The sequence below is a fragment of the Branchiostoma belcheri genome, unplaced genomic scaffold (genome assembly GCF_001625305.1).
Source record: "Branchiostoma belcheri isolate BF01 breed outbred unplaced genomic scaffold, Haploidv18h27 scaffold9, whole genome shotgun sequence".
Lineage (NCBI taxonomy): Eukaryota > Metazoa > Chordata > Leptocardii > Amphioxiformes > Branchiostomatidae > Branchiostoma > Branchiostoma belcheri.
Window position 1 is genome coordinate 4,982,841 of NW_017804575.1, and position 21,851 is coordinate 5,004,691.

Genomic DNA, 21,851 nt, shown 5'->3' on the forward strand with positions numbered 1-21,851 from the left:
CCTGAATTCACATCTGCCCTTCACGCACATATACAGAGGACACGTATGATGATTAATTCATGTCTGTTCCGCGTGTCTCTCATGAGGGAGATGCTAATCTTCCAGAGCGCACCACAAGCGTCATCTGCGTCCCAGCAGTGCGAGCAAAACGTCTGACGAGGAAACTAAAATGTCGGTGTAACCTACAGGAAGAGATGAATTCGAGATGGCACGGGGAGATCTCTAAACGAGGGTATTACGTGGGTGTGCTGCGGAGTAGATTTGATGGTGATTGGGGAGATTAGGGGGCTGGGGAATGAAGATGGGTAACGTTGACGTCACGTGTGCGCTTCAGGCGGGAGGGGGATGTACGCAATTATCAGTGGCTCTTCCGCGTGCGTCATCGTGTAGCCGGGGTTTGACCCGATTTAGACACGCCGGTGCACAAAGGTGATCAATAGTATAAAGTACCGGCCGTGTATATTCACTGCTGTGGGGATCACATAACAAACTGTGGACGCGTGTCTACTGTAGGAAAGGAACAGTGGAGAATTCTCAGCATTCGAGAAATCGGGAAAAAAAGGCCTTTTACAACTGACTCCTCGGAATGTCGATACAGGGAAAGAATTTCAGCATTCGTACACTGAAGAGCACCGGCAAAATCGTGTTTCCAGGAATGTATTAGAGACGTCGGTCAGGATTCCGGGAAAATCGGAAGCGTGTCCTTGGAATAGACGAGAGAGAGAGCCCAGCAATTAGGAAGGCCGGAAAGACCCTGTTGAACTGTTATTTTGGAAAACTGATGGTGGGGAGAGATTGCAGCTTCTGGAAAGATCGAGAAAGGTCTGAGGCCGCTGTGTCATTCACTGGGAACTGATAGACAAGAGAGATTGCAGTACATTTAGAACTCGGAAATTTGTTTCTACCGTGCCTTCGGGACGCTGTAATTAGTGAAGCGAGATTTTGTATCCTGAAGAGATGACGCCGGTACACTTCACCACAGCATCCTCCGAAGCCCTGCTGTTGAACGGCACCACGGCGAGACCGGCCTCGGGTGTGGAGTCGATGGTCCCCGCCGACGACGATGCTGACGGCTCGGCAACGTTCACGACACGGTACATCGCAGGGGTGACCACAAGCGGCGTCCTGGCGATCGGCTTCATTTTACTCTGCTGTCATTCTGCGATCAAACTAAAGATTTGGAAACCCGTGGACGGCTGAGGAATATCAGAGAACGTTTTGAAATTTTGCCTCCATCTAAAATGGTATCTGGTCATACCGAATTTTTCAAGGACGACCTAGTCCTACGCAGGGCTTTTCGTCCATCTACGCTTAACAACGAGTAGCATACAACGAGGATCAGGCAATAATTCTCTGCGAAGAGCTGTGCGTTTTAAAAACAGCGAAGGATTTATATGCAAGAGAAAGAGAGACACCAGAGGAGCCAATACGCTTGAAACAGGTATCTTTGTCGAAAACAATTTTCTATTAACTGACCTGAGATAGTGAAGATGTTTAGGTCTCTTTATACATGTCATTTCAGCATGTATTTTGTACAACTTCGTCGCGGTTTTTTTTTTTTACAACTTCGTCGCCATTGATCGCTGTCGTTCACTTACTGCACCAACAATTCCAATGGGATATAGCAAAATCTGATCCCTCGTGCGCTACTCTTCAAAAGATGAAGGTTATCCAGTGACCTTTTTAGGTACTCCATTAATCCAAGCCTCTGGAACGTTACCTATAAAGGGTACGTAAATCCTACGCTTTGACCTTTTCCGTAGGAACATTCATCCAAATCTCCTCCTATAAGAGCCATGTTTGCGAAATAACTCATCTTGCCAATTTTTCCTCGGGAAAAATATATGTATGGATGATTGGCTGAAGAATGCTGCTGACGTGAATGCTGAAGGTGTATCAACATCAAAAATCGTTCAGTGAACTATGAAAACGGGCTTAGGCCTGTAACTATGGCTAGCCGGATCTTCTCTGACCGAATAACTCCAGAGTATTCGGCTTATGTTGAAAAATTCCAACGCTATGCATTTAAACTTGCAGTCTAATAGAGACTATACACGATATTCTAACGTCAATTGCAAGTATATTATCATTAGGACACAGGGCAAGACAATGAGCTACAGGAAGAAGATTTTACTGAAACAATTACTTCTGAAACAGTGAAGGAAGAAGATTTTACTGAAACGATTACTTCTGAAACAGTGAAGGAAGAAGATTTTACTGAAACAATTACTTCTGAAACAGTGAAAGAAGGAGATTTTACTGAAACAATTACTTCTGAAACAGTGAAAGAAGGACATTTTACTGAAACAATTACTTCTGAAACAGTGAAGGAAGAAGATTTTACTGAAACAATTACTTCTGAAACAGTGAAGGAAGGACATTTTACTGAAACAATTACTTCTGAAACAGTGAAGGAAGAAGATTTTACTGAAACGATTACTTCTGAAACAGTGAAGGAAGAAGATTTTACTGAAACGATTACTTCTGAAACAGTGAAGGAAGAAGATTTTACTGAAACGATTACTTCTGAAACAGTGACATACGGTCCCCACAACTGCTCGGTATTCTACAAAGACAATGGATGTAATTTCTACGTCATCTACTCTTCCGTAGGTGCATCTACTGTAAGCAGGAAGCCATGATGACGTGTTTGTACAGGAAATCAGCTGGAGACAGTCATGGCGATGACTCGTTTGAATCTTCATCAATCATTTCATTTTACCGCGCATAGAAGAGAAGTTTAACCAGTTTAAAGCGTGGGACGTCGCCGTTTTGATGATGGCATCCTGCCGATAGAACTTCATGGTGTTCTAAAGAGAAGATGATTCAATCTCTGGTGTTACTATGCAGCAGGAATTCATAACTACGTGTGTGGGTGGCGACAATCAGCTGGAGTCAGTCAACATACGTACAGGAAGAATCGTTCGAGTCTTCTGAAGCCTTCATTTAATTTTATCGGTAGCAGAGACGACTGGCCAAATTAACGTCTGAGGCACAATTATAATGATGACATTCTATCCACACAACTCGGTATCATATAGCGATGCTTTTATTATCTACATCATCCGTAATCCGACAGTGTTAACGGCAGTGTCCAATCGGCCAAGCGCGGCAGAGTGTATTTAGGTGGCTAATGGATACTGTCTTGCCAACGTAGGATCTGTTTAGAGATTCTGTCTACGCAGCAGGACGTTCGCTGGATGAGGTGGGACGAATTTTACTTTTATATTTCAGTCCATATCATACGTATGGATGAAATCTATTGTTTTCCCTCGTGTTTCTTCTCCTTCTGCTCCTGCCATTTCGTTAAATGGATAATATGTCTTCAGTTGTTAGCCAAATGACATGACATTTGCATGTTTAGCACGAAGACTCATATTCAAGATTCCACCTCTTATAAGTTATATCAACCATTCATGTATCAGTGACAAATTAAGTGTATGTGACAGATTTGAATGATCTGCCGTCTACGCAATCCTGGGAACGCATGTATACGTAACAGTGATGGATGTCGGCATCAGAGGAAATCCTCGTCGTCACCAAACGCGTTTCGATGCGTGCCTCTATGCAGAATTCCATGATTAAACGTGTTGGGGGAGCGGAAATCGGCTTTGCGTCCTGACGTGAACTGATCCTCCATTGATGGATGCACAGACTTCCAGGAAAAACCTCTGGTATATATTACTTTAAGGGCATGTTGATTTTGTTATATGGATAACATCCTCTGGGAACTTCAAAACTGATGGCAGTGATGCGAGCGTGCGAATAGAAAAGTTTGGCAAAAAATCTGCCTTCATTAGGCCACAGCAAGTAATTATTATGGATGACATCAGCGCGCGCATTGATTTTCGCCTGAAAAAAAAAGGAAATGTTTTTGCCCTCTGACATGCCGAAAATGGGCAAAGACGTCTGTTGCCATGCCGGAACACGGATGACAGATGAATATGAAGAGAGGAGACAAGAAAAGGCTCTGATTTAATGTTTTCTCTTTAACTGATACAGTGATGCACCACTGAATCAAAACCATTTGTACAATGATTGAAAACTTGTTTTTCAAAGTTGTTTTAGTGAGAAACAGCGCTGGTATAATAGTTGGCAGTAAACGTAGCATATTATATGTATCATTTCTTGTTTAACAAGGTTTATGATGTCAAAATTTGAAAATGTAGGAATCTTGTTGGTTTTTTTTGTCCGCCTTGTTTTTTTCGCCCTATCGCATTTAATTTGGAGTCTACGGAGGATGTCATCCATAGAATTTACCTCCTGTGGCCTTACGAAATCCACGTGGTCATGAAGGTTGAACAAATGACTAAACACACAGAGTATGGTATGGTGAATGATAGACTCTTCATTTTCATCTTCACATGTGCATTTTCCTCTTGAACTTCTGAATCGATTTTGGTATTCTGCGACATTAGTTTCTTTTTCAAATATTTGTTTATTTATTTCTTTATTTCAGTTTGCACATAAAAATAAAAACAGTGTGTAATGACTATGTACAACCAAATATGCGGGAGAACCCAAGAAACCTAAGGGTTTATCGAGTGGGTTCTCTTAAAATCCAATTGTTTTTTATCACCTCTTTTTACACACGTGTATAATAAATAAGTGACAACGAAACAAACAAATTAAATCAAAATAGATACAAAATAATATAAAGTTAACACGACGAACTAACTAACTATTCTTCAATTTCTTCAATTTGTGGCATATATACATATTTGCTCATTCAGCAGCTTCTTTGTACTTTTTTTTAAACGGACGAAAATTCATGCGCTCGAGGATGTCATCCAGATAATTAAATCAACATGGCCTAACGATGAGTCACCATCAGTAATCCCACTGTAGACACCATGTGCGAAAGCGGAAAAGCTTAATCAACGCCAGATCGCACTACATTTCCGGCTCTTGTCATTAATTACAGCGTTAATGCATTTAGTCCGGAAATGTACGTACATGTCGATTGAGATAAGCATACACAGTCATCTATTCTATCACTGATGGTAATACAAAGGATGAATACTAAATTCTGTTCTGTGATGATGATGAAGTACGATGTGTATGATGTACCGAGGAAATTGCCTTGCTGTGTAGGACAGTTGAAATGATCAGTAGGTCCATCACGGATCATCACGGCTCAAGATCTACAGCTCCAATCCATTAGTGTGCAAATCGGATGAGAAGCAACACTTGGGATTCGAACTCGCGACTCTTCGGTTCAGCAGACGGGTTGATTAACTCAGTAATTTGCACGCGTCTGCCTGCAAATTGCAGGATCTAGGAGGCAAGAAACAAACTTGTTGACAAATTATGTATTACGGTTAACCATGTGTCATGATATGAATCAGAAATGTGACGTTGCAGTAAAATATAGAATAGGCCGGGGGCCGATATCGACTTCCAACTACCTTTGACCCAATGTTCTTGTCACACTTCCGGAAGGTCACGTGTTTTTAAGACTTGGGTCTTCAGTTACCCTGAAGAGGATCAAAACATGAGTTGGAAATTTGTAAGTCAATTTGTTGTGTTGAAACTAAGGCCGTGTTTAAGTGAAGTCACCCAAACCGCGATTCGGGTAACTCACATCCTTTGAAACCGTGTCCCATCACAATTAGCTTGAGCTACATTTATTGTTGTTTGATGAAAACACGCAAGGTAGCGTGTTATGAATGTCAGAGGTCAACGACCTGCTTGCTGATGCCCCCCTCCCAGCGTATCTCGGCCGAATGCCGACGTGGTCCCACCAGAGGCGGTGAAGCTCGCCCTAGAACGGACACATTATTTGACCATTACTGCTCTTTAAGTTGCTGCCACGTAAAGTTGGGGTAAACCACATGTAAAGCGCCTTGGGTGACTTCACTTAAACACGGCCTAAGTGAGTGAAATCTTTTTCCTGTCAATCAGTTAATGTTTGAAGCTCAACTGACCAACCACAGCGGGCCTGTGAACCTGTGCAAAGCCCTAACAAACCATGTGTGAAAATATCATATCTGTTACGGTATTTCTCTAGATAGAAATTTTTAGAGGCACAATATTTTGGTGAATGTTGATAGAATTATAGGGGATTCTAGAACAATTATTTTTACAAAATAGATAAAAACATAAAGCATAACCTTTATACAGAGATGTTCAGTGTGTGTAGTGTATAGATTGACATGATACACGTTGCCGGTTAAGAAAAACAAGCGATTTGTCATTGAATAGCTAAATGCAAGGCTGCATCAATGCAATTCTTTGTCTCTTGGACTCAATGCAATACCAACGACGAAAGGTGTTTCTGTTTTAAATTTTCCATGAAACCTTTTTCACGTAACTTTTTTGAGCTATCACATTGTCCTTTCGGTATTGTTTAATTCCACATTGAATAAAGAATAAATTGTAAACTAATATGATAAGATTTTGTTCATGCATGTTAACAAGCCTTAGTGGAAGGCTGATGTTATTTTGACTTATTTTGACTTCTGCGAAACCAATCCCTCACACGTACACCAACAAACTGGACTGGACAATGGATTTGTACATTTTGTTATTATTAATTTTTATTACTGTTATTGGTTAGTTACTGTTTTATCTTTATTATCATTATCATTGTTTATTGTAATTTTATTGTTTGTATGTGACTGTTGTATTTTGATTACTTATGTGTATGTAATACAGGGCCCCCACTGAAAAGCAGTGCCATCACTGAATTGGTCACCCTGTTTAAATATGACGAAATAGATAAATAAATAAATCAAATTCTGCACAAATCCAAGAACAAGAAGTTGCATTGGTGTTGCCTGACCCCTTGATGAAGATTATAATTAGTGACGGGTCGTTTGGTATAACGTGCACGACTGATGGATCGTAACTGTATGAAAGCTAATGGACTTAATAGAGTATCCAAGTATCAAAGGGAATAGATATACACAGGACCCAGCTGCACAGGTCGTTCAGTAGTGTAATGTAAGCCGCCGGCCGAGTCCCTACCAATTTAGTTTGTACGTAATACTAATGTAATTTGCCGAAAGATGGTTAGTCTGGTTTATTAACCCTCAAACACCCGAACTTTTTTGGTGACGTTAATGCCCGAACGGGGTCCAAATGGACCCCATTTGGTTTCTTTCAAATTAATATTCCTTTTTGCATCCTTTCAGTGACCTTTGCACATATATTGGTTAAACATATTAAGACCTTTATTTTGACATGATTAAATGTTTAAAAATTCCAGCTCATTATCATAATATATGCAAAAATAGGATGAGGCCTGCAGACACGAACTTGGGGTTGACCTTTGACCTCATATGATTGTCAAATTGTCAAACCTCTGAAAACCTGATGAAATAATTCCTGGGGTTGAGGTTACTTGGCAAACTGCATAATATTAAAGCAATAATGCTTCCTTGAAGACATATTGGGGACATCCGAACAAGTTCGTGTGTAGGAAAGTGTTAATACATGGCTGGGGTCCGTTTGGACCCCAGACGGTCTTACATCAGACTTCCCGTTGTTATTTTTACAAATTTGTGCCGATCTCCCCCAAAAAATTAGAAGAACTTGTAGAAGAGGTTTACTGACAAAGTCACGGGAGGAATTTTTTTTTAGAATAAAAAAAATTCAGATAGCACATAAAAATATACGTCTGGGGTCCAAATGGACCCCGTTCGGGTGTTTGAGGGAGACCAGGTACCCACACAGACAGTGAAAGGCCACATGAATAAACCTTTGGGCAAACGACGATGAGCGTCCAAAAAATATCGTTCATATTGTGATCCTCGAGATATCATTTTAGATTATTACAAGACCTTGATTAGCAAATTCTTTACACATAAACTCTGTAACAAGAACCGACGTTTCGATGACCGTCTGTCATCTTCAACAGTGAATCAGTCATAATTGCCCTGATGAAGATGCCAGACAGTCATCAAAACATCAGCTCTTGTTTCAAACAAGTGGTTGTGAATAAAGAACTTTTTTTTTCAAGATTTTTTTTCAAGAAATATGAAACAATACAAAGAGAACATGGGTAACAATAAACTACATAAAAACCAAAGACACGTTCAGTCGTGGTTGACTAAAAATAAGAACCAAGATGGCAAGAATAACTTATGTAAAATGTAGCAAAACAGCTTAAATATGCATAACACAGCAAAAATGAATAATTAATCTGAACATAAAGTTCCCCACTTACCCCGATGCATCTCCAGCTTCCCTCTCCGAGATGCAATAAGAAACTCTGTCTTTTGGTAAAAGGACACTAATTTTTTTTTAAAGGACTGAAAATGTAGACTTTTATATCGCCTAGAGCGAAAGATAAAGAGTTTACCCAGTAAAATAATTAAATTCTTTAAAGAGGACGCATTTACAGATAAGTCACCAAATATAATCACAAAAGGCGTTAATTCTAAATTTAGACCAATTTCTTGGGTTAACCATTTTTCTATTTCAAACCAAAAAGGGATGACATGAATAAAGAACTTTGCTACTCAGCCATTCATCAACCTGATTGAATCATTCACGGACATTGCAAGAGCTTGGAAATCATCAGAATAAATTTTTTTAGAAGAATTGAAAGATCAATAGAACGCCTTGGATATCATTAAAATCATTGAGATAATTTAAAGATTGTTAGACGACCTTAAAAAATTGCATGCTGAAACCCTTGAGAGAGCTGTCAGCGTTTTGAACACTGGTCAACCTGATTGTTCACGGACATTGCAAGAGCTTGGAAATCATCAGAATAAATTTTTTGAGAAGAATTGAAAGATCAATAGAACACCTTGGATACCATTAAAATCATTGAGATAATTTAAACATTGTTAGACGACCTTAAAAAATTGCATGCTGACTGAAAGACCCTTGAGAGAGCTGTCAGCGTTTTAAACACTGGTCAACCTGATTGAATTGTTCACGGACATTGCAAGAGCTTGGAAATCATCAGAATAAATTTTTGAGAAGAATTGAAAGATCAATAGAACACCTTGGATATCATTAAAATCATTGAGATAATTTAAAGATTGTTAGACGACCTTAAAAACTGCATGCTGAAACCCTTGAGAGAGCTGTCAGCGTTTTGAACACTGGTCTCTCAATAGCCTAGACCTCATCTCTGTGGAATCCTCTAGTCACAATAAAAAGAATGTAGAATTCCAGCATGTCGTGTCAACATGTATATACTCTGCATACTCTTCGAAACTACTATGTCAGTTTAATTTGTAATCGAATCCCTCAACTTGAACTTTTAGCAACTGTTTATTCGTGTAACATGCAGCATTGTTTTGGAAATTATATTTGACTACAATTGCTTTTCAGAATTTTGAATGTTAAATAATCATATTTTACTGTCGCTTACTAAATGATGTATAAGCTATTTTATAGACGAATACCTTTGTAAATAGCCTTACAATTCAGCCCCCCAATATACGGCTGGAAGTAGGCATGTATGTCATTTTGCTGACAAGAACTATTAAACTAGTCTACTACTACTACTACTACTACTACTACTACTACTACTACTACTACTACTACTACTACTACTACTATTACTACCAGTACTACTTCTTCTACTACTTCTACTAATTGTGGTGAAGAATGTACCGACGGAGGCTTACAATTGCAAGCCTGACTCATGCAATAAAATAAAGACCATGTTCTCCACATTTCCGTGTTCAGAAGTTTTGTTTACAAATGATACCAATAGTCTTCACCACCATTGCAAACGGACCTATAGCTGATGTCATCCATAAACATTACTTGCTGTGGCCTAAGGTTCAAAGACAAATCCCTAATGCAAAAACGACAGATGTATGCAAAACTCCCCAAGGTTAAAGTAACAACGATTGATGACTTCGTTGGTTTAGTTCATCAACATTCATCAAATCACGTCATAGTCTGAAACGACGTTTGATTAGTAAGGATAGATCTGAACGGAATCTATAATTCTCCGGAGATTTGTACTAAGAATGAACATATTACTCTGCTAATATAATATAATATAATATAATATAATATAATATAATATAATATAATATAATATAATATAATATAATATAATTATAAATAAGAATTCACCTCTCTAACAAATGGAGAAAACTTCGCTGGAAAGATACAGGCCAGTTCATAGTGTGATGCATTGTGGGTAAATGTCAAAGTTCAAGACATATATTTTGGGATAAAGAATAGAAAGTGACCTTGAACTTTGAGATTTTCATCATTTTTGGTCTGCATTTTACAGCTGCATTAGGCCGTAAGAAAAGCATGGCATGAGCTGTTACAAAATTATGATGTATCTTGATATACCGCGATGCTTATGATACTCACTTTTATAAGTTAGAAATATTTAAAATGCATATATGGTTGGCGCCAATGTGCATATCTTAATTGAATGATATAATAAGGAAATGATGTATTTTTGTGTCATAAGCACCATCTGTTCACAAGAATCACTGTAAATAATGAAATGTGCAGACCAAAAATATTAAATTTGAAAATTCAGGAATGTAGAATGACCAAAATCGAGGAACGTAAGATTGAAATAGCCAGACAAGATCAATTTCGTGTCTGCGAATGTGTGGGTGGGTGGGAACGGAAAAATGATATCTGTCTGCCAATGTGAAAACCAATCAGAAAGATCAAGATATATCAGCAGTGTAAATTTAATCAGAACAAGAACCCAGGGGTAAGATAAAGCTACAAACCGTGTGGCCAGCAAAAGCCCTCCCGATTGGTTAGATAAAACCAATCAGATGATATGTCACACGATTCCCTCATCTCGATGAATTAGTTATACATTGCAAGTAGTATATATAAATCTATGCTCGTTGTGTACTGTACGTTATTTGAGGCGAACTTGCTTCGGGTTCTTTGACAGCGTTGTTTTCTGACATTTCTATAGCCTTCTTTGGTCTTAACTGACATTGGTTACTAGTAATCCGACGTATTGTTGGCTTGGCAGTCATATTGGTGATATGACAGTATCTGTCACGGATGCGACTTGGGCCTACTCAGCTCTGTGTGAGCTGTGTTGTTCTTTTCTACCGATTAACTTCTGCAGTAGGCATCAGTTGCTTGTAGCTCAGCTCTTCTGATTTCAGCCCCTTGGTCAAAGTGAAAGTTGTTGCGGTCATCTACAGGCTCCTTCACTGCCCTTTAGGCCCGTATCAATTTCAAGTAACTTCAAACTTTGGTTGAATATCTGATATCTACGATTGTAATTTTTCCTCATAGAGAGAGGCATGCTTTGTCTCACATTTGTGTCATAATTAATTTCATCTAAGATTTCTTTACAAGGTGTCGTTTAGGGGTAATCTTGTGAATTTAGTCCGGTCGGGGCAGGCGCTTGACTTGTATCCGTGTCCCATAACCCTAAATAATCTGGACACATTGGAGCGCTACAGGGGCGAATGTATAATCGACGGATACCATCAGACGGGATTCAAACCCCTATCGATGTGGTTGTCAACTTGGTTGGACCTATAGGTTGCTTCGTGATAGCCCTGTGCGTTCCAGATTTATCCTTATAACTATGACTTATCCCGACAACCGTCCGACCTGAAAGATGCATATGGCACCTGCTAGTGGCGTCTTCGTGAAAACGTTCCTTCTCTGGCTTGCTGTCGAATTCGGCGTGGCTTCACACGTGCATCAGTGTGCAGAATTGTGCACCTCCTCGGCAATACCTAAACCAGACACTCGGTTTCTGTGTTGCACTCGCCGTGGACGCTTCGAGCATCTCTGCAACATAAAAAGTCCGTCCATTCAAAGCTACACTCTTTACCACGGCAGGTATTTCAACTTCAAGACCCTAACGGCGAGTTCCCTCAGACAAGCCAGACGTGGTAGTTCTCAGCCGATGGCCCGATTCTTCATCAGGAAAAGTGCGATCGAACGCATAGAAACCGGAGCTTTCACTGAATTGCCACATCTACGCTTCCTAAGCTTAACGTGCAATTCTCTGAGCTTCATCGCCCGGCGCAGTTTCGAAGGATTGATCCACCTTACAGTACTGGATCTGAGAAGAAATTACTTGCCCTTCCTCCTTCCTGGCGCTTTTGCAAATCTGGAAAGTCTAACGCAGCTGTACCTCTCTCACAACGAACTGAAAGTCATGCCGATTATAACAAGAGGATGTCAGCTAGCTTTAGGAGAGGCCATGTTCCTCGACTTGAGTCACAATCACCTGACATTCATGTCAAGCCGTGAGCTGGATCGGGTGAGCGGGGCCTACCTCCAGTTGGACCAAAACCCTTTCCGATGTGACGAAGGCTGGGACTGGTTCACTCGCCACATGGCCAACTCCTCGCGAATCTTGTGTTTCAAGTCGGTGACTTGCGGACCGCCCCCGGACCTGCATGCATCAACGACAAGCTTGGTTTCTTCCACAACAGGAGATGAAAATCAAGCAACAACCCTTCCTCCCACTTCCACGCGTGTTAACATTAACACGGACCAGTCTACAGATGAGGGAAAGACCACTATAGCTGATATAAAGACGACTACGCCGGGTCGTACAGATGAGGTATACTTTTCTGTTTCTTGAATTATCGTTTCAGGGTTTTTTTCGGTACATTTTCAGTCCGTTACAGTCAGTCTTGTTCTTGTTACATGACAAGTCGAGTCGCTAAATGACAACGTCGTTCCGATTAGTCTGCCGTAGTGGGGAAATAACGTCGTGTCAATTAGTCTACCGTAGTGGGGAGCTAACATTCAAATGTAGAGAAACCACGTTTGCCATGTAGACTTCGAGAAACAACTGTAGCGAACTGCCAATGAAACGACCGGCTATAGCTCACAGTGATACTACTTGAAACAAATCGAGAACACACACAGGCATACAATGATACAGCAGTATCTAACTGTAGTTCAGCTAACATTATCAGCAGTGTTATAACTTGCATTATCTAGATGTGATGAAGGCTCGAAAAAACAGACCTGCTGCATTAGCCGCTAATCAGTGTTTTTGAATGATACTAATTAAACCATTTGATATAATTTTCGATATTCATGCTCATATAGCATGTGTCGTAAAAAGCAAACCTTATTTCTGTTTTCATGATATTTCTCATTTTTACAGAACTCATGATTCGACTTTTGAAAGTTTTTTTTATTTTGTTCTCTTTCATTTAGAGGGTTAAGATTCTCGATGTCCCCGACACCAAGGTGAGCCAAGCTGTCTTACTAGAAGTTGCCATACCCTTTGCCGCTCTACTTTTGCTTGCCTTTTGCTGTGCTATCATCAAAATCTGTCTGAGTAAACAGGCTGCTATGGACCCTGTGGCCCACCCTGCACCTGAAAGCGGTCACTCCGAAAATGACTACGAGGATGGCTCGCGCGACAGCCCTGTTGAGTTGAAAGAGATGCGGGGTCGACGTTACGCGGACTGTTCGTACGACAGCAGCCACCACGTGAGCCGAACGCAGCGCACCGCGCCCGTACTGGCCAAGGCCAAGTTTGAGAACCGCCGCAACGTTGACGACAGCAAGCGGCCACAACAGCCACCCAGCGCTACAACCTGTGCCATTGTCCATGACGTGCCGAACACAGACAACAGTGGTCCTCAGCCGGCAGAAGACGGCACGGCAAGTCCTGACCGCGAGTTCCACATCTACGACAACGACATGGACTTGCAAGACGGCCTCGTCGCGCACCAAGAGGATCCGGACGAAGAAAACCATGAGTACGACTACTGCACCAACCACGAAGGAACTATCCAGACCCTCCGCCTCGTCAGTTGGAAAACTACCGACGACCAGGAAAGCGAGGTGCAAGATCACAACCCCGCCTATCCCGGAGGCATTCGAGACGGCAGTCTTAAAGAAGAGCCGGCTGGCCATGACCACAATCCTACCGTGCAGAAAGCAAAAGAATTTACCCACCCGAGTGAAGAGTGTACGGATGGCAGGAGCAACCAACGAGAGGAGGAAAACCCACCTCCGATTCCTCCCAAAAAGGCCGCGATGACCGCAGACGAAGGTATGTCCAACGAATTCGGCGGGGCAAACGTCTGCACCTACATGGCCATGAGGGGGAACGACCTGTACGAAGCTGCAGGCACCGACAACAGCCGTGAGGAGCCGGGTGACATGTACGGTACGGAGGCAGCCCAGTCATCCCATGCCACGCCACTCCAACCCCCGAGCTCCACCAGGGTCGGCAGTGCCGACGACCTATACGGAAAGGTCGAATTTCACTAGCCTGGCAGACAGACCATCGTAGGCTCGCCGGCTCTCTACGGTGCTCAGAGTACTGTCCGCCCACACATGCATATGTCCATTAGCGCACGCCAGGTTTTTATGGGTCGTTTTCAATTAGGTTGCCTACCGGACGCTGAAAAAAATCGACTGCCAGAGGAAAGGCTTGTGCCAACAAACTGGTCCATAGGGTTAGGAGGCTAAAAGACCCCAACAATGAGAAAACAACCTAGATACAAACATGCCCAAATATATAGAAAGAAAAGTCAAGCAGTTAACAATCATTCATTCTAAAATGTTCAACGAAAAGGGAGAAGCAAGTTCGGGGCAGTTGTAATGCAATGCTACATCCACAATATAAAGTTAGAACCTTTCCTTACAAAGACTGGATTGCTTTTCACGGCGGTCTGTCACTACGGTATTCTTTCCCATTGCTAGGCGCGTTCTAAAAGGTATCGGATTACAAGACGCTATTTGGGCCGAGTTTGGCCTACCAGTAAAACACTTGAAAATAAACAAGAAGGATTTAATGGTAAATTTCGTCAAATTAAAATGAAATTATTGCCTTAACATCCTTTCAATATTAGCTGTTTATGTTAAATTATTGATTTTTCAAAATTTCGCTCCGAAAGACGATTGTTTCGGATTTCCGACCACAAGTCATGTCATGTTTTTAGGCAAACATCGTTTTAACTTGGCTACGTATATTACCCCAGATTCCCGATTTTTATATTTTTCGACGACTAGGAATAAGATAAAGAAATCGTGTTTTAGGGATTTTTAATTTCTGATTTTAAGTCTAGTTTTTGTCGACATATTGGTGAAAAAATGATTTTTCTTTACATTTTTCGCACTAAATTACCCATAATTCAAAATTGAGGCCATTTTAAAAAATCCCTAAAACACGATTTTCGGGACAACCATAACGGTCATTTTGAGCCGTGAATGGGGTATGCTTGACTTTCCATGCTTGCAGGTTAAAACGAGTTTTGCAGACATGTCATGTCGACCAAAAGTCTGCATTGTGTTATTCATACTGGCGTAAAGAATCATTACAGTATTCAAGGTCACCCAAGGATACGACAGTAGCTTCGCTACATGTTACATGTCCACAAAAAAATGATAGCGGACATGTACTGTCCAGGAATCTGTTTTTATCTATAGAAAAGTGTTGTTTTTTATCTGTTGCACGGCACGGAGGTAAACAGGCTTGTTTTGCCGCTTTATTGTAAATGACCGCAGGTGACCCCGAAATAGAACGCGGGTTCGATTCGAATTGCCCAGATCGAACACGATCGAACACAGTTCGGGTTCTATGGCATGTGGGAACTTTGCAGCCCATATTTTACCACCGTGTTTCTTTTTTTTGTTTTTCACGGTCTTTTTCCGCGTACCTAAGTCTCTCTCTCAAACATCAATTTTCGTCCTATACAAGGAGAAGACCGACCCCTATGAATTATTAACGACTGAATACCCAGACAAAACGGAACGGAGATTGCGACATTTGCAGACAGATAGAGAACGCACATCGGAATTTCAGTAAATGGCGAAACATATTGATTTGAACAGAAACATGCCTGTACAAATTCCTGTTTATATCACCTGACTAAATGAAACCGCCTCCAGAACACACGAGACAAGTCAAACCGTCTACTGACGTCATCAAATCATCGCACAAGAATTACTGATAGTTTAATAAAATGTACAGACCAGGAAAAATCTTAGATTAAAAATTCACGGACAAACCGGAACGTAAAAAAAAATTCGAGGAACGTCATATTGAAATAGTCAGACTAGATGAAATCAAATTTTGTGTCTGCGAATGTGTAATGATACCTGTCTGCAAATGTAGAGCCAGTCAAAAAGATCATCAGTGAAAATTTTATCAGACATATAACCCAGGGGTAGACTACCAAACCGTGTGACGAGCAAAAGCCCTTCTGATTGGATAGAAACAGCCAATCAAATGATATGTCACACGATTCCCTCATCTCGACAAATCAGTTATGCATTACAAGCAGTATATATAAGTCCTGGCTAACTACTAGTATGTGCTCTGGCGTTATTTGAGGCGTCATTGCTTTGGGTGTGCTGACAGCGCTGTTTGTTGTTTATCGGTTCCGCTGCTGTCTAGTTTGGTTGGCTGTTTGTCATATCATGTCAGCCTCTATCGGCCTTTACTGACAACTGTTAAATCCGATATGAAATTAGCTTGGCAGTCCTATTGTGTGATATGATAGTATCTGTCACGGATGCGACGTGGGCCTGCTCAGCTCTGTATAAGCTACGTTGTTCTTTTCTATTGATTGACTTCTGTGTAGGCATTAGTTGCTTTTAGCTCAGCTCCTGACTACAGTCGCTTGGTCAGAGTGTATTGCTCCTCTGTTGCAGCCATCTACAAGGTCCTTCCAGTACTCTGTATCAATTTCAAGTAGCTTCAAACTTTGTTTAATGCTTTGTCTCCCTTGGTGTCATTTTCTGTCATAATTTTGTGTTAGATTATCTGAAAGCATTGGAGCGCTACAGCGACAAATGCGCTGCACCCTCTTGGTCTACTCAAGGTATGACGAGACATCAGACGGGATTCGAACTAACTGTGCGCTACGGAAGCATGATTGCCAAGTTGGTTAGACATTTTGGCACGTAAGCTTTTTTTATGGTACTGCGACTAGTTGCCTCGTGATGTTGGCCCTACAAGTTTGAGATTTATCCTTATAACTATGACTTATACCGCCAACCGGCCGACCTGAAAGATGCACATGGCGCCTGCTAGTGGCGTCTTTGTGAAAACGTTCCTTCTCTGGCTTGCTGTCGAATTCGGCGTGGCTTCACACCCGTGTGCAGAATTGTGCACCTCCTCGGTTTTACCTGAACCTGAGACTCCGTTCCTGTGTTGCACTCGCCGTGGACGCTTCGAGCATCTCTGCAACATAAAAAGTCCGTCCGGGCAAAGCTTCACCCTTTCCCACGGTTTGTCCTTCAAGACCCTAACGGCGAGTTCCCTCAGACAAGCCAGACGTGGTAGTTCTCAGCCAGGGGCCCGATTCTTCATCAGGAAAAGTGCGATCGAGCGCATAGAAACAGGAGCTTTCACTGGATTGCCACATCTTCGCTTCCTAAGCTTAACGTGCAATTCTCTGAACTACATCGCCCGGCGCAGTTTCGAAGGGTTGAGCCACCTTACAGTACTGGATCTGAGAAGAAATTACTTGACCTTCCTCATTCCTAGCGCTTTTGCGGATCTGGAAAGTCTAACGCAGCTGTACCTCTCTCACAACGAATTGAAAGTCATGCCGATGATAACCAGGGGAAGTCAGCTAGCTTTAGGAGAGGCTATGTTCGTCGACTTGAGTCACAATCACCTGGCATTCATGTCAAGCCGTGAGCTGGATCGGGTGAGCGGGGCCTACCTCCAGTTGGACCAAAACCCTTTCCGATGTGACGAAGGCTGGGACTGGTTCACTCGCCACATGGCCAACTCCTCACGAATCTTGTGTTTCAAGTCGGTGACTTGCGGACCGCCCCCGGACCCACACGTATCAACGACGAGCTTGGTTCCTTCCACACCAGAGAAGGAAAGTCCTGAAACAACCCTTCCTCCCACTTCAACGTCCGGTAACGTGGACCAGTCTACAACTGAGGTAACGACCACTGCGGCTGATGTACGGATGACTACGCCGGGTCATACAGATAAGGTATGACTTTTTGTCTCTCGAATAACCGTCTTTTCGGTACAATTTTTAGTCCACTTTATTTATCTTCTTACATGACAATTTATGTCGCTAAATGACAGCGTCGTTTCGCAACATTTGAGTGTTACATGACTGTACTGTGTATATCTACAGACTATAGTATCAAATGGCATTTTAAATCGCTCAGCTTGTTCTGCATTTATATTTGCTTTGTGTACGCAGTGACAAACAGCTAAGACAGATGTGATAATTTCATTCATTGACTTATGTAAATACATGACTATATGAAAGCAATGTTTCTAAGGCCGGTGGTCTATTCAGAGCACTAACATTCAAATACATGTAGACAAACTGCGTCTGCCACGTAGAGAAACGACTGTGGTGAACTGACGTTATCTAGATGTGTTCTTAAGTACCACACTTATGAACAGACCTGCTGCTGTATCCTTTCGTGTATTTTCTAATTATACCGTTTACTGTAATTTTTTTATTCTCTATAGCTCTAAGAGACACTGTATACATGTAATTCCTGATTCATTTTTATGGTAGATTTGACTTTTGAAAGTTTGGGATGTTTGTGCTCTTTCTTTTAGCGGGTTAAGATTCTCGATGTCCCTGGTGATACCAAGGTGAGCCAAGCTGTCTTACTAGAAGTTACCATACCCTTTGCCGCTCTACTGGTCGCCTTTTGCTGTGCTGTCATCAAAATCTGTCTGAGTAAACAGGCTGCTATGGACCCTGTGGCCCGCCCTGCACCTGAAAGCGGTCACTCCGAAAATGACTACGAGGATGGCTCGCGCGACAGCCCTGTTGAGTTGAAAGAGATGCGGGGTCGGCGCTACGAGGACTGTTCGTACGACAGCAGCCACCACGTGCGCCGAACGCAGCGCACCGCGCCCGTACTGGCCCAGGTAACGCCCGCCACAGACAACCGCCGCAGCGTTGACGACAGCGACCAACCACCCAGTGCCACAGCCTGTGCCATTGTCCATGATGTGCCGAACACAGACAACAGTGGCCATCAGCCGGCAGAAGATGGCACGGCAAGTCCTGACCGCGAGTTCCACATCTACGACAACGACGTGGACTTGCAAGACGGCCTCGTCGCGCACCAAGAGGAACCGAACGACCAGAACCATGAGTACGACTACTGCACCAACGACGAAGCAACTTCCCCGACTCGCCGCCTCATCAGTTGGAAAACTACCGACGACCAGGACAGCGAGGTGCAAGATCACAACCCCGCCTATCCCGGAGGCATTCGAGACGACAGTCTTGAAGAAGAGTCGGCTGGCCATGACCACAATCCTACCGTGCAGAAAGCCAAAGAGTTTGCCCACCCGAGTGAAGAGTGTACGGATGGCAGGAGCAACCAACGGGAGGAGGAAAACCCACCTCCGATTCCTCCCAGGATGGCCGCGACGACCGGACACGAAGGTATCTCCAACGGATTCGGTGACGAAAACGTCTGCACTTACATGGACATGAGGGGGAACGACCTGTACGAAGCTGCAGGCACCGACAACAGCCGTGAGGAGCCGGGTGACATGTACGGTACGGAGGCAGCCCAGTCATCCCATGGCACGCCACTCCAACCCCCGAGCTCCACCAGGGTCGGCAGTGCCGACGACCTGTACGGAGCTGGAGAGGTCGGATTTTACTAGCCTAGAAGACCATCATAGGCTCGCCGGCTCTCTACGGTGCTAATAGTACTGCCCGCCCGCCTAGGTTCATTAGCGCACGCCGTTTTTTTCTATTGATCGGTTCTAAATAGTTCGCTTACGGGACGGCAGTGATAAGCTAGAAAGGCGCTAAGTATATAATGAGCTAGAAATTAGTTGGAAAAATCGACAGGCAGAGGAAAGCCGGCCTGTGCCAGCAAACTGGCGCCGAAACGCTCCGAAGCCGTCCCGTAAGACATCAGTACACTAACAATGAGAAAACAACCTAAACACAAACAGGTCCAAACATATGGAAGGAAAAGCCAAGCTTAACAGTAAACAAATACATTTCCAAAATGTTCGGAAGCAAATTCGGGGTTTGTACGGGGCGGTTACGTATATGTTGCACAAGACAACGCTACAGAGTATGGACTGAAATTAGGACTTTTTCACAATGGATTGGTCGGGGTTCCTTTCTTGGTTTTTACCAGCTCTTTTCACGGCCTTTTCTGCTATTCTAAGTCTCTCTCTCTGATATTACTTCTAGTCCTATACAAGGAGAAGGTTGCCGACCCCTATGAATTATTAACTGCTGAATACCCAGACAAAACGGAACGGAAATTGCGACATTTGTAGACAGATAGGAACGCACATTGGAATTTCAGTACATAGCGAAACATATTGATTTGAGCAGAATCATGCCTGTATGGATTCCTGTTCACATGACGTGATTTAGGCCCACTTTAGACACAGATTTTCGCGACAGAGGGAAATTAGTGGGGACGCCATGTAAAGCGAATTTCCGACAGCGTAGCCCCGCTGTGAATTTTGAGGACTAGCTATATAGCAAGCGAGACTACGCTGTCGGGAAAATCTGTGTCTAAAGTGGGCCTAAAAATGAAATCGCCTTCCGAACAAACAAGTCAAACCGTCTACTGACGTCATCACTGTACGTATGTACTGAGGTCTTGAGTCGTGGAGCTTTGGTACTCGTAGCCTGGGTGCCATCCTCCAGTGTCACCTCCGGCTCCGTACTGTCGCTATATAGCAAGCTACCATGGACTATCCAGGCCAGAGCCTCGGATGACGTGATCTTTTTTTTTTTTTTGTGAACAGACGAAAATCAATGCGCGCACGGATGTCATCCATAAAATTAAGACGGTGTGGCCTTATGGGGCAAAAAGGAAGGACTGCACGAGAAGTTTTGCACAGTTGACAAAAAAATCAATTGCCCGGACAAAATATATATACATGTAATTCTAACTGAAGTACTTGTCGACCTAAGTATCCTTGGGCTGGTGGCTTAGCAATTTCTATATCTGTGAAAATTATACATAGTTCGTCTCTGTTATGGTCTGTCTTTTCGTCGAGATACATGCACTTAATGGGCATACTAGTACTTCAATTGCTTCTATATTTAGTCGTAGTACTACCATCATTGTTTCTATGCTTAGTTGTTCAATGTATCGTTATATATTGCGATGGTAATTGGTCCCTGTTATGGTCTGTCTTTTCGTCGATATACATTCACTTCGGGCGCCATACTTCGTCCGTGGGCATACTAGTACTACAATTGCTCCTTTATTTAGTCGTAGAACTACCGGTACCATTGGTTGTTATGTTTAGTCGTTCAATGTATCGTTGTATATTGCGTTGTATATTAATATTACGCGCATAAGGCCGCATAACATTACGCACAAAAAAATCTTAGTAAGGATAAGTTAGTTTACTGCGATTACGGACATATTCTACCGGTTATTGTATTGTCCTGTATTGCAACTGTATGTGTGCCATTTACTGTGTACTTATACTTTTAATGTGTACTGCTGCAACTTATACTTCTAATGGGGGTCTAAAAATATATTGCGCTACGACATGCCAAAATGTATTGTAAAATGACGCTACACGTATTAAACAGCCCGTATGCGTAGATCACAATACTCAGAGAAGACCTTATGTGGTGTTTGCGGTGTGGATGAGGTGTTTGATATATAAAACAGAGAGAAACATACATTATGAAAAACTTAAAAATTTGACTCACCAGAAATTTTCGACTGAATCACTCAGCCTTCCTCAGCTATCTGACCCAAATGCTGTGGACACGTGATTTTTCCCACGTGAGACGTCAGCAAAGGGTCAAAGGTTGTCTGAAGTCGATATCGCCCCCCGTCCCGGTTGAGCGATGGTTGAAGTGCCCTGATGTATATGGCCTCTTTTATCCTCTTTTATGCCTCTCAGAGGCCATATACATCAGGGCACTTCAACCACTGAGAAGAACTATCACTACTTGTCCCACCACTAAGAACTTTTCAGCATGCCACTAGGTTTC

General features: G+C 42.5%; 1 protein-coding gene across 1 annotated transcript; it reads left to right on the forward strand.

Annotated features, from left to right (window-relative positions):
* Window positions 1-11,536: 11,536 nt before the first annotated feature.
* Window positions 11,537-19,525, forward strand: LOC109487668. The gene is made up of 5 exons (XM_019791669.1): window positions 11,537-12,349; window positions 13,105-14,059; window positions 16,263-16,286; window positions 17,740-17,810; window positions 18,455-19,525. Exons 1-5 carry the CDS (start codon window positions 11,537-11,539, stop codon window positions 19,523-19,525), a joined length of 2,934 nt encoding a protein of 977 aa, XP_019647228.1.
* Window positions 19,526-21,851: the final 2,326 nt, after the last annotated feature.

Coding starts and splice junctions, on each gene's coding strand:
- LOC109487668 (XM_019791669.1), top strand. CDS start 11,537: ATGCATATGGCACCTGCTAGTGGCGTCTTCGTGAAAACGTTCCTTCTC. Junction 12,350..13,104: donor ATGCATCAACGACAAGCTTG/GTTTCTTCCACA, acceptor TCTTTCATTTAG/AGGGTTAAGATTCTCGATGT. Junction 17,811..18,454: donor TGGACCAGTCTACAACTGAG/GTAACGACCACT, acceptor TCTTTCTTTTAG/CGGGTTAAGATTCTCGATGT.